This window comes from Vitis vinifera, chromosome 10 (assembly GCF_030704535.1).
Source record: "Vitis vinifera cultivar Pinot Noir 40024 chromosome 10, ASM3070453v1".
Lineage (NCBI taxonomy): Eukaryota > Viridiplantae > Streptophyta > Magnoliopsida > Vitales > Vitaceae > Vitis > Vitis vinifera.
Genome location: NC_081814.1, coordinates 8216429 through 8229208, shown reverse-complemented (window position 1 = coordinate 8229208; position 12780 = coordinate 8216429). Strand labels below are relative to the sequence as shown.

The window sequence follows — 12780 nt, the reverse complement described above, 5'->3', positions numbered from 1 at the left end:
AATTGTATTTAAGTCCTTGTTGAGTTAGGTTGAGAGTTTCAAATTTGTTATTTGAGTGTTAAAACCTTCAAGTGATTAGGGATTTGAAGAGAATTATGTAAGAGTTCATCGAAGTCAGAATTAAAGTGTAAAGGTGATTAAAAGCTTGGTTGAAACTTCAAGTATAGTGGAACTCTCACTCGGTTAGGAGCTTGAGGATAGTGGACGTAAGCAAGGAAGTGTCGAACCACTATAAAATTCGAGTTTGCTTTCTCTAACCTTATTTTTTTATATTTGTGATTCTTGTGCTTAAATTTACTATCTTTGAAAAAAAAAATATTTAACCCCAATTCAACCCTCGTTTGGGGTGTTTTTCTCTAATAAGATTAACCTTTATTTTTTCAAAAGTGTTTCTTAAAATCACTAATCAAACGAGTTCTTAGAATGTGTTTGGTAATGTTTATGCTCGATGTGCATTCAGTAAGAGTGTTTTTTTTTTTTTTTTAAATATTTTTTGTAAGTATTTTTAGAAGAATCACCTATAGACAATATATTACAAATGATTTTTTAACGCTATAAGTAATTTTTCAGATTTTTAAGAATGTTTCCCAAATTTTACCAAACAACTAACTTTTTTTCAAAAACATTTTTTAGGATAAAAATGTTTTATAAAATTATTGTCAAATGAACTCTTAAATCTTATTTGAGAAGTGTTTTTAAAAAACAATTATGAAAAATAATTTTTGAAAATAGTTCTATGATGTTTTGTATAACAAAAGTCTAATTGAGGATCTAAAATGTAATTAACTTGTTTTTTTTTTTTTTTTATTTATGTTTTTAAATGTTTGAAGAATATTTAAAGCCTATTTTAGTAGTAATTCTAATAAACACTTTTAATATTTCTAATACTTAAAATTTTTTATTATTCAAGTATTAAAAATATTATAAACCATTTTTAGAATTACTCTCAAACGGGCTTTTAATAATTCCTCATATTTACATAATTATTTTTTAAAATAACCTTAAGAAAAATAAGTGACAATAATTAAAATATATAATTTGAATACTCCATATTTTCTATTTTTAAAAATAAAAAATATGTTTTATTTTTTTATTAAACTTGTCTTTTGTGCTTTTAGTTTTTAGAAATACAATACTGTTTTTTAATCACGGTATTTTTCTTACAACTTATACCATATTATTTTATTATTTGCTTGTATTATAAGCGTGATTAATTGTATTATTAGAAATTACTTTTAAAATTTTTGACAAAAGCATTTAGAATTAAATTAATGGATTAAAAGAGATGAAATAATCCCTCATATTTATGAATTTATTTTATTTTAATGTTTTTATTTGAAAAATAATCGATTTTTGACATAAATACCCTTAATTATTTTAAATATTTGTAATATATTTTAAAAGAAATTTTTATTTTTACAAGAATAGAATTAAGACATTTTTGTCCAAAAATAAAAACAAAAATGAAGAATTAAAATTTCAAAATTAGACTTCCCGGCAACCTTCAAATAACCATTTAGAATTTGACAAGGAAAAATCATCGGTTCTTTGTCACCCAAGAATATTTAACATTTAAAAAAATATTAATTATAATAGTTCCGCTAACGAATATATTTTGTGAATTTAATTTTTCTAAAATAAATTATTTTCATTTCCGACATGGCGACACATTGAAGACGGTGGTGGAGGCGAGAGCCGTTTCAAGCTGCCACGTCATCCAGGCTTCCCTCTCACATTACATCAATTCCATGCGTTTATTCACATTTCACCCTCCTCCCCCCTCTCTCTCTCTCTCTGTGAAATATAGGGCTCCAAACGGCATCGTTTCATCTCTGCAATCATGAACATCTTCCGATTAGCAGGCGACATGACCCATTTGATGAGTATTCTGGTTCTTCTTCTCAAAATTTACGCCACCAAATCTTGTTCAGGTAACACTCCCTCCCTTCTCTTTCCTGTTTGGTTGCCGAGAAAAATTTAAGAAAATCAAATTTACAATTTCATGTTTTTCTTTATTTTCGTTTTCTTTTTCGGCTATTCTAACTCAACCAAGTGGAGCAGTTGTTTTAGTCTAAGTCGAGATTCCAAATTGTAATGTCTTTCATTTCCCTCCATTTTTCTCAGCAACCAAAGGGAGCATTAGGGTTTCCCGTCGAGTCATTTCTAGGGTTTCTTTGAAGTGAAAAACTGAGTTCGTTTGACATTTTCTCCTCCGAGTTAGGGATTTCGCTCAAGACTCAGGAGCTCTACGCGCTTGTGTTTCTGACTCGGTATTTGGATCTGTTCACGGACTTCATCTCAGTCTATAACACTGTGATGAAGCTGGTGTTCATTGGGAGCTCTCTGGCGATTGTGTGGTGCATGAGGATGCACAGAACCGTTAAGAGGTCATATGACGGACAACTCGACACCTTTCGCCATTATTTTCTAGTAGCTGCGTGCTTTTTGTCGGCGCTTATCGTTCACGAGAAGTTCACATTTCAAGAGGTGACTCATTATTGTGCATTCCTGGTTTTACCTGATCGTATCCGGCATTGCTTTCTTTCCTTTTCCTACGTTTTCTCTGTGACCAGACAGGCTATAAAGCTTATTCTAGTGCATTCATTACTTTTAAGTCACTTGAGTCTGAGAGCCGTGCAATAGAGGGCTGTTCTGCTCCAGGTTTCCCCATTTCATATTGAATCTCGCATACATAATGACACGTTTACAGTCTGCTGTGGCTTTGCTTATATGCTTAATTATTGGATTTTCCATTCTTTTATATTAATTTACATGTGTCCAGTCTGCTTTCATAGTATTGATGATAGTTACCCATTTATTGTATTCGAGAAGTTTGTCCTCATGTCAATGATTATTAGAGAAGTTTGCACCCTATGTTTTTTGCTCTTGAGGTAAGTTTTTAGGAAACCAAGCCCCACATTGCTACTTGATGGTTGGAGTATGGAGGTAGAGTCTATTCCAAGGATAGGTTTGAGTCTTAAAATCATCAAATAATTTTTTATTGATAATATAGGACTTGGAGCTTAAATTTGAAGGGGTAAGAGTTATTTTCTAGCTCTTTACAATAGGTCAATCATTATAGTGATGATAACTTGCTGAAGATGTCCTATAGTTTAGTCAAGCTGTTTATGCTATTCCACAATTTGGTTAACCTTGTATCTTCCATGCCCTTGATCACGATGGAGTTAAAGAATGATGAAGAGGTTAGATATTTTAGTTGCTGCTTTTTGTAGTTAATTCAATTTGGCTCATTTGAATCTGTTTCACCTCCCAGTTCTGAAGCCAGCTAAGAAGAGGATATCCAGGTAACAACCTAGTTCTTTCTGAAAACTAACATGGAAGTCGAGGATCCATAGGCAAATAGATATTGACAACCTTATTTGAAATTGATCATTCAAGGCTGTTGAAGTTGTCATTGTCAATTCACATATCTTCTCATTTTAGAAGGGGAATGGTACGGAAGCATGTCTGTATTCATATGAATTGAATAAGCTTTTCCAATGAGGAGGTGCAAATCCTGTAAGAAGTGCAGGTGGGAAATACTTTGGCATCTATTGTTAGCTTTGGATATGCCAGATCCTAGATTATGCCAGAATATTGAGTCAGATTGGATTTTCCAGGGTTATTTATTTTAACAGATGGTTATATTAACCTTCTAAGTTTTTGAAGTTTGAGCATAAGATTTGAATGGAATTATTGTGAATAGGATCCAACAGTTGCGAGATTCCTTGGACCATGCTGGGTTTGGTGTCTTTTTAGTTCTATCAAGCATGATAAGTTTGGTTGGAGGGATGCTTATTTTAACCTTCTAAGTTTTTTTAAGTTTGAGTATAAGATTTGAACGGCATTGTTGTGAATTGCAGCCAATAGTTTGGGAGATTGCTAGGTCCATGTGAGGTTGGGAGTCTTTTTAGTACTGTCAAGCATGATAAGTTTGGTTGTAGGGGTGAGCAAATGGTATGGAGAATGATTCAATGGGATGGAACTTGAATTTGCATCAAGGAATGGCATGGGCTTGCAGGTTTGAGCAGACAGGCAGTAAATTAATTCATTTAGATTGTTGTTTTTAGATGTTGTAATCCCTTCGAACACTTAGATGAACAGGTCTTATGCTGGGTTGCCAAGGAATTATAGGGATTTTGCATTCTTGATTGCATGGATGTTCCTGATTTTAGTGGATAATAATTATGTGAATACGTTGGTGACTGCAAAAATGGAAGTCATGGTAGGAGTTTTTGTTTTCTGCTTTAGTAAAACTTCAGAATGCTGCAGATCAGAGGGAATTGTAGGGGTTAGTTTATGGAGGGAATAAAGGAAGCAAATCTTTTAAGGAAGATCATGGAAGTAAGAAGATGGGATATTTCAGTTTTTAGGCCTTTAATTTACTTAGATTTTTTAAATAAAAGATTGGGAGAAAAAAATCATCTGTTTTTTGTGCGTCTTCTCAAGTAGCATTCTAACTGCCATTTCTAGAGGCTGCTTTTGAGTCTTATCATTATGGCATTCACAGGCTTCGTCGTATTGATAATTTCATATTCTGTTCATCTTTATCTTTAACCAAAGATGTGAGAAGTGTAATAGTCTTTCTGCCTTTGATTGTTCTGATGATTGGTAAGATTCGTTGTCTATATGTATATGTCAATGTATAGTTGATGCTTATTTAGGAGAGAGTGGATGAATACTCTTGAAATTTACATCTAAACAAATAATGGTTAACATTCTTTGATTTTGTGAGATTCTTTCAATCTCGTGAGTGGGGTTGGGTTATGCTTTGTCAGGTACCTTGTTTAACCTTTTGTTGCTGTTCATGCTTATTATTTCCCATGATGTTTGGTTAACCAGATGAGCTATGAAACAACTATAATTTACAAACTTCTGTTGCAATTTGATAGGGTGGTTTTAATTACTTGACATCTTTATTTACCTTTTTCTCCCTTTTTTTTTGTGGGGTCAAGAGCCATTTAACATTTTGCTCAAGTTAATATAGTAATACTTGATGAAAATTTGCTATTCTGCTATTTTTGTACTATTCTATTAGTTCTAGTTGTCTAAGTAAAGAGTATCTGTGTTTTGTCACACTTTCTTGGTTCTCAAATCCCAATATCTTGTTTGCTAGTATTATAGTTGTTTTTTTGCTTAATTCTTAATCTTATAGTTGCTATTTGGCCTACTGCTATTGTTAATGTATATCTATTGCAGATCTTCTGGGCATTTTCAATATATTTGGAGGCTGTTGCCATTCTTCCCCAGTTAGTTTTGCTCCAACGCAGTGGAAATGTGGACAATTTGACGGGGCAATATGTTTTCTTTCTTGGGTATGTATTTTTCCTTTACTTAGGATGAGGTAACTGTCTAGGAAAAATGAATCTAGCTGTATATGCATGCATGCACGACTAAGCATATAAAGGGGAATGTAAGTGATAAAAAAATGAGAATTTGTGAAAATAACATGTTTGTGTGGATGGAACATATATAATAACAACATCTTTGAATGGCCAAGACTCCAAGAATACTGGCAAGAATAACATTTGTGGCATTAACTAAAAAAATATATGGAAATTTACAAATAAATGCAGTACATGATTTCAGATGTGCTTGCCTGTGCATAGTGATTTGACCTTTTGTCTAAGGTTAAAGTTTGGTTAGTCAGAAAATGGAATTAATTCCTGGGAGTTCATGTTGGTTCACCCTTGCTCAAACTGACATCAATATACAAGGTTTGAACTTTGACCTCCAGATAGAAACTTCCACTGTGCAATCAGAATGAATTCATGGACTTTTGGGAATTATGAAGCTTGAAATTACGGTTTACTGGAGTCTTATGTTACTAGTTTATTGTTATTGCACAATACATAATTTAGGATTTGAGTAGTGCATTTTCTAAAACCTCCCTTCTTACTAGTCCAATGGTACATGGTCATAATTATATGGAAGCCATGGTCAATTCAAATGCATATGGCACTCACTAGCTTATACTTCAGTTCTTACACTACATTGGTTTAAGTTGAATGGTCAATTCATACATATATGATGTATTAGTAGTCTACATTTCAGTTTTTACACTCTTTATAACTTGAAAGGCCCATCTCTTGTGTTTTTTACTTATAACTCACCAAATGTTCACATTAAAATGTTATTCCTTCCACTAAGAACAAGACATTTATTTTTTTGTAAAATCTATCTTGAACATATAAGACCAATAGTGAACTCTCTTTCCAGTATCTGGATTTGATTTTCTGTTAAATAGGAAAAAAATAAAAAATAAAAATTTTGTAGAGAGTCTTCCATTGGTGTTTGTGAAGAGTGGATTGTGGAAATACGAGAAGAAATCCCTGTTAGTCATTCATATAGAGTAACCCTCAATTAGTCATGCTGCAGCAACATGAGTGTAGGTATTCTTTTAGTAACGCCCAGGCTGGTCTTGTGTTTTTTTGTCTTGTTTCTTTTGTTCTCTTTCCTTCTCCCCCCACCATGGCCTTCTTTTAATACATCCTGTGTGCTTGGATTCCCATGTTTCTCCCCTTTCTGTAGTGCTGTTTTTCCTATTATTTATTTATGTACAAGGAGAAAAAATGGTCTATCAAACTATCAAAGGATGGCCTTTTAATAATTCTTGAATTGTCACTTTTGTGGAAAGGCTAAGCCTGGCGTTTTCATTCTATTTGTGGTGTCCAGAAATGTTGCTTGCCAATATTATAATCATTGTGATAAACAGCCTTACTTAACAGTATTGATTTCTTTTTTTGATCTTGTCTCTGTAAAAAGCAACACATGTTTGCACCATATATCACATAAGCAAAAAGAGACATAAACTTGTATTTAATATACTTTGGGATAAACTTCCAACTAATATATTCAATCTGCAGGGCCTATCGTGCATTATACATCCTCAACTGGATTTACCGTTATTTCACGGAGCAACATTTTAGCCGATGGATAGGTAAGTTGTGTCAATAATTAAAAAGAGCAACATTTTTTTGTGGCCATTGATGCATGTATTCTGACCGCATCTTTTTTTCTTTGTTTATCAGCCTGCATTTCTGGTCTGGTCCAAACAGCACTTTATGCAGATTTCTTCTACTACTACTTTATTAGGTATGCCACCCTACCATCTACCATTCTTTCAGAATCATGCCTTTTCTCATATTGGTAACACAAGAAATTATCCGTTTTGCAGCTGGAAGAACAATTCCAAGCTGCAGTTGCCTGCTTGAACCAAAGAGAGATGGTATGCGGGGTTTATGTGGCATGGAAAGGATGCATTTTCGTAGTTTTGAGAAGGGATGGATTCCCATATCTGTATGGATGGGGAAAAGGTTGTTGGACTTGGTTGGTATTCCCCTGTTCATAATTACATTTAGATTAGATGAAACCCTGATGTTCATATGAGATGAGAGTATTGAAGGTTTCAGCACTTTCCCAAATGCCTTTATATGTAAACGTGGTTTTGAAAGTAATACATGCTGATTCGGTCAAAATCATGCCATGGATGATTATTGCAGATTCTGGTAATTAGGCCACAGGTGTTTTTAGAGAATTATGATATTTTTTTCCCTTTATTCTGGGAGAAATGATTTTGTGCTGGAATTTATGTCCTTTAGGAGGGAAGTAATTTATGGAGTTTACCAGTCTGGTAGGATCGGGATATGGTATAGGACATTGAAATCTTGTCATGAAATTATATGATTGACGGCACTACTTCTTTAGAGTCGTAATATTCCTCTGGCTTCACTGCATCAGGTATAATAATTCCATTGAAAAGAAAAAAAGAAAAAAAAAAGGGGTGAGATGCCCTATTTGTTACCCATCTTCAGAAACAGTTCTTGACAACAATTTTTGAAAGTTAAATTTTTGAAGCTATTTTACGATGTTTTATAGAAAAAAATTCCGCTTGAAATTGTTTTTAATTTATTTTTAATATTTTATAAATATAATTTTTATATTTAATCTTTTATTTTAATTATTTTTTAAAATAATTTTTAGAAAATAATTAAAAGATATAATTTAAAAATATCATATTTTTTAGTTTTTAAAAATAAAAAATAAAAAAAGTTTTCTAATTGCTATTTTTTGTTTTGAAGAATAAAAAAAAAATTGTACTCACATATAGTGTGTTACCAAACACATCTTTATATATCTTGTGCCATTAATTCTCCATGTTTTCATATGTTCTCTTTCCAATCTTTACCATATGTTGCGATAAAAAAAGCTTTTCATCTCAAAACTTGAATTTTTGTTGAAAAAAGAAGCAATTTTTTGGAAAAAAATATTTGTAAGTATAGTTTCAATTATAATAATATTATTGTATGTAATATCATAAAATCAATATTAATTTATAAAGTTTTAAGTATATTAACTATTAATCTTTTTTAAGAGTGTTAAGAGTAAATTTGCATAGCCTATGGGTATTCAAGAATCCTCAACTATTTGATTTTTAAATGTCTTGATTGTTATTTTATTTTTTTTGGTTAATTCTCATACAATCATTATTTTAATTTAACTCTTATTCTTTGAAAAATTGTAAATAATTTTTATAAGTAAATTTATTTTCTTAGTTTCAATATTTTTGGAATATTTTGCTTTTATGAAATAGTAATTATGTGCCCTATTAATACTTCCTACTTCTAAAGAATTTAAGAAAAATTAATGGGTTATTTGATTAAAAGTGCCAAAATAAGCTAGTATTTGGAAAAATGAACTCTGCCTTTTTAAAACCTGAAGAATGACCCATTTTGGACTAAATTACCCATGAAAAAAAAGAGAAACCTTTGAAATTCAAAAAAGCAGAAAGGAAGAGAAAGAGAACGAACCAAGGGTTCTTTCTTGAATGGTAAACTACAACGCACTGCACTCTATGGTCTTTTGAATTTTTTTTTTGTTTTCTTTTTTTTTTTTGCAAATTTGTGTATTGTTGTTGATTATCTATGTAAAAGGATTCTAAAAGGTTATTCATTTGATTGAAGTGTGAATTTTTTTTCTCCAGATTCTGAAAAAAAAAAAAAGTGGGAAAGGAAGAGAACGAAACAAAATGGAAGAGAACCGAAAAAGATCTTGAAAAGTATGTTTATTATTTTGAAATAATTTATTTTTTTAGATTCTTTTCTTTGTTGAATTCATACATTTGCTTGAGGTGTGTGTTTTCTTTCTACATGGTTTCAGAAAAAATGATGCTGGAGAAAGTAATGGGTTTATACATTCACTTTTTGTTAATCATAAATATAAGAGTTTTCCTTAAAATTAATTAAGAAAAACCAAAGTCATATGAGAAAAAATTGCTATTTGAAAAGAATTAAAATAAGGATTCTTATAGAATTTTGAGTCCAACTTTGAACCTTGCCTTTCTTAACAAAACAAATTCATAAAAGAATCTAATAGAAAACAACAATTGTACGTAAAGAAGAAAAGAAAAAAAAAAAGAGAAGGTTGATATCCGTAAAAATGATAGGTTTTTATTTTTTATTTTCTATTGTATTTTAGTTTGACAATGATATATATATATATATATATATTTATTTATTTATATTGTTGGGAATCTTAGATTTGCAGTTGAGAACTTCAAATCTCTTCATTTTTTGAACTTGAATCTAGTAGAGTGTATGTAACTATTCTTATGACTCTCTAAATATAACGTAATGGAACAACATAACACCAAAATAAAAATATAGTTGATATGGAGAATATAGAAACTATACATGTGATCCGAATGCTCTTAAATCGATTCCAAGCTGATGAAGATGTTGAAAATGTCGTAGAACTTGTCTACTCAGTGTTCTTCCACTTGATCTCTCTTCACATGGATCTAGACACGAAAAAAGTGTAGGTTTTTCTCTTCTTCCTTGAGGGTGGCTAAGGTTTTTCTTTTACTGACTCTCTAGAAGACAAAATAACAAAAGGTCTAAACCTTAAATTCCTAAGGGGAGGTTTTAAGGCTCCTCGTAAGCATAAGTGGTTTGATTCTAAATTGGATTTAGGTTACCTAATGCAACTCATTTGGGTTTTAATTAATTAATTAGTCATATTAGGCTCCGATTAATTAACTAGAGTAATCAAGAAAGTTAATTAATAACATTTAGGTCTTAATTAATTAATTATCGGACTCCAATTAATTAATTAGTCTAATATAAAAAGATCATTTATAAGTTTTAGTGCAATCTTATGTGTTTTACCAAAATGCTCTTATGCATACTTATGAATTATATATTCAAAATATCCTCAAAGTATGACCACCATGAACTAGGAGTTTGAGTGAGACTCATAGGAAAATATTGACTCTTTCAAATCTAATTTTAAAGTTGACTAGACACTTTATTAAAGAGAGTCAATTGTGTTTTAGTATCATGTGAATTACAATGAGACAAAGTTCAGGCTCGTGACCTACTATACATTGCATGTAGATTCCTTATGAATTGATATCCGTAATTTAATAAGGTAGTGTTATCAATCCATCAAGTTTGTCTCTCCAATTCTTGAATTACAAATCTTCTTATTATGTAATCAATTAACGTACTTTAACTTATAAAAAAACATATGTTAAATTCCACTTAAGAAATTATTACGATAACAGGTTTCATGATCATATGTCTTTTAAATTATATAAGGGAACACACTATTTCAATTTCATGATATATCATAGTGTCTCCATTGAGAATACTTATTGTCACCTTTCATTAATACTATGACCCAATCTGTATGGAATATATGACCACTTTAGGGTCTCACCCATTGGTCAAAGCTACTTATTGATTTTTGCACAAACTTAATATCATCTCAAAGTTGAGAGTTTATACAACATAGTAGCTTAATGAAACATGACAACTTAATAACCTTATATTATGAATTATTATATGTCATGTTCAACGTGTAACCATATTCACTAGTGTACTTACTATGGAAAACTCATCTCAATCACTAAGACGGATCATTTCTCCAATTAGGGGGTAACACAATATAATTTCTATTGAATTACCTAAATCCATGAATCCATTGTGAATAAGTTATCATATTGAAATGAACTATGACTTATACCCTTTGTGTAATTCCTAATGTACCTAACTCATATATAATGTAAGTAATATAAGTGTGATCAATTAATGCAAACAAGTAAAAAAGAGAATTTGATATATAAATATACAATTTTATTAATTAATCACTCATTTGATACATCATGTCATGCTTTTCTAATGCTCTATTTTATATATATATATATATAAAAGAGACATATCCAACAATTTTTGGGAAAAATGTATATGCCAAATGTTACAAAAAAAGCTAAGATACCATATGTTGGGAAAATCACAAAAATTAAACAAATTAAAAAAATAAAAAATAAAAATTAATAAATTAGAGATGACCTTAAACTTTACAAATAAACTTTATTAATAAACTTTATCTCTTTTCATTGATTTTTTCTTTTTCTTTTTCTGTAAAATCATATATGGACTAACCCTAAACCAACAATTTCCTCCTACTCCTACTCAAATTTAAGATACGTAATTTATCCAAACACATTGGACTCTTTCAAAAAAGAAAATAAATAATTTAAGTGAAATAAGAGATTATTTGGTTACCATTTGTTGAGTAATAAGAGGTTATTGAAGCTTCGGGCGCCAGAGGGTTCTTGCAGACAAAATCACAAACACCCGAAAGAACAATTGAAAAAGAAAAAAAAAAAAAAAAGGAGGAAGAAAAATATGGTGGGTGTCATTTATAAAGGAGACTACTAGGGGTATTCTATATAAGTTGAGATTTTTAGGAGAGCGGTGGGCTCCCAATTAATCTCAAGGTGTATCTGTGGCAGATCACTCGTACATGCATTTCAGAGTACTTCAGCCACTAGAGGAACATTACAATTTATAACCCGCAATGGGCCCTAATCTCTTGGCTGACCCACTCCTTCATCATGCCGTTGGATCTCCATATCTGTGATTAGACGTTGGTGCTTTTCATGGCAGAAAAATGTGAGGAAAAAGCTGAGCAGATGCCAGGATGGGATGAATTATTTAAGAATTAATGTTGAATGCAACTCCCGTCATTTCAGTCATTTCAGAGAATAGGAGAGAGCCCTTCCTTTCGGGCTAGTGGAATATCAGTACGCGGTTGATCCATTCTAAGATGGCCATTGGGATCAGTTGAAAGGTGGTGTAGAACAGTAGAAGGCCCTACAGTAAACCCCACTTGGGCTCATTTAAGCCCTTATTCATATCACAGTTGAAAGTTGCGAGTTCCAACTTAAAAATGCCAACAATCATCTTGTCTTTCCTACTAGTTTTATTCTATTTCTTATTCAATTTTCTTTCACTCTTTGAATACATTTTAGCTCGAATCATTTCACTAAGCACGTCCATTAATCTTGTTTAACAATCCACATAAAATGATTCTCCTCATTTTCCCCTAAAAAGGTCGTGCTTCTGACCAGTAACGAGGACCTACAGTTCCACATCGTTTTTTCTTCGTTGAATCCATGGATGCATATGCATGTCTGTTTCCTGTCTAAGTCATCAAGTGTTTTTGTCTTTGTTATTGCTTTAAGCTAAGCTAGCTGGGTCCCGTTTAATATGGGGGTCCCCATACCAATCAATCTAAATGCCAACATAAGAACAAAAAAACAGTAGTCAGTAGGTATTGACGCAAAAATTTCCCAATCATTGTTCGAAAATAAGCAAATGTTGACAGCTCCTTTCCCCTCCAATCTTCCATGCAAAGATCGACCCATGTGGGGGACTTGGAGGAGATGTGATTGTGGTGGCAAGTGGGATGGGAATTGGGATAAGTCGGGGCAAT

General features: G+C 31.7%; 1 protein-coding gene across 1 annotated transcript; it reads left to right on the top strand.

Moving 5' to 3' along the window:
- Positions 1–1639: 1639 nt before the first annotated feature.
- LOC100242851 (ER lumen protein-retaining receptor A) lies at positions 1640–7478 on the top strand. The gene is made up of 6 exons (XM_002267954.4): positions 1640–1931; positions 2222–2487; positions 5200–5315; positions 6867–6940; positions 7032–7095; positions 7178–7478. Exons 1-6 carry the CDS (start codon positions 1841–1843, stop codon positions 7212–7214), a joined length of 648 nt encoding a protein of 215 aa, XP_002267990.1. The 5' UTR covers positions 1640–1840; the 3' UTR covers positions 7215–7478.
- The last annotated feature ends 5302 nt before the right edge of the window (positions 7479–12780 follow it).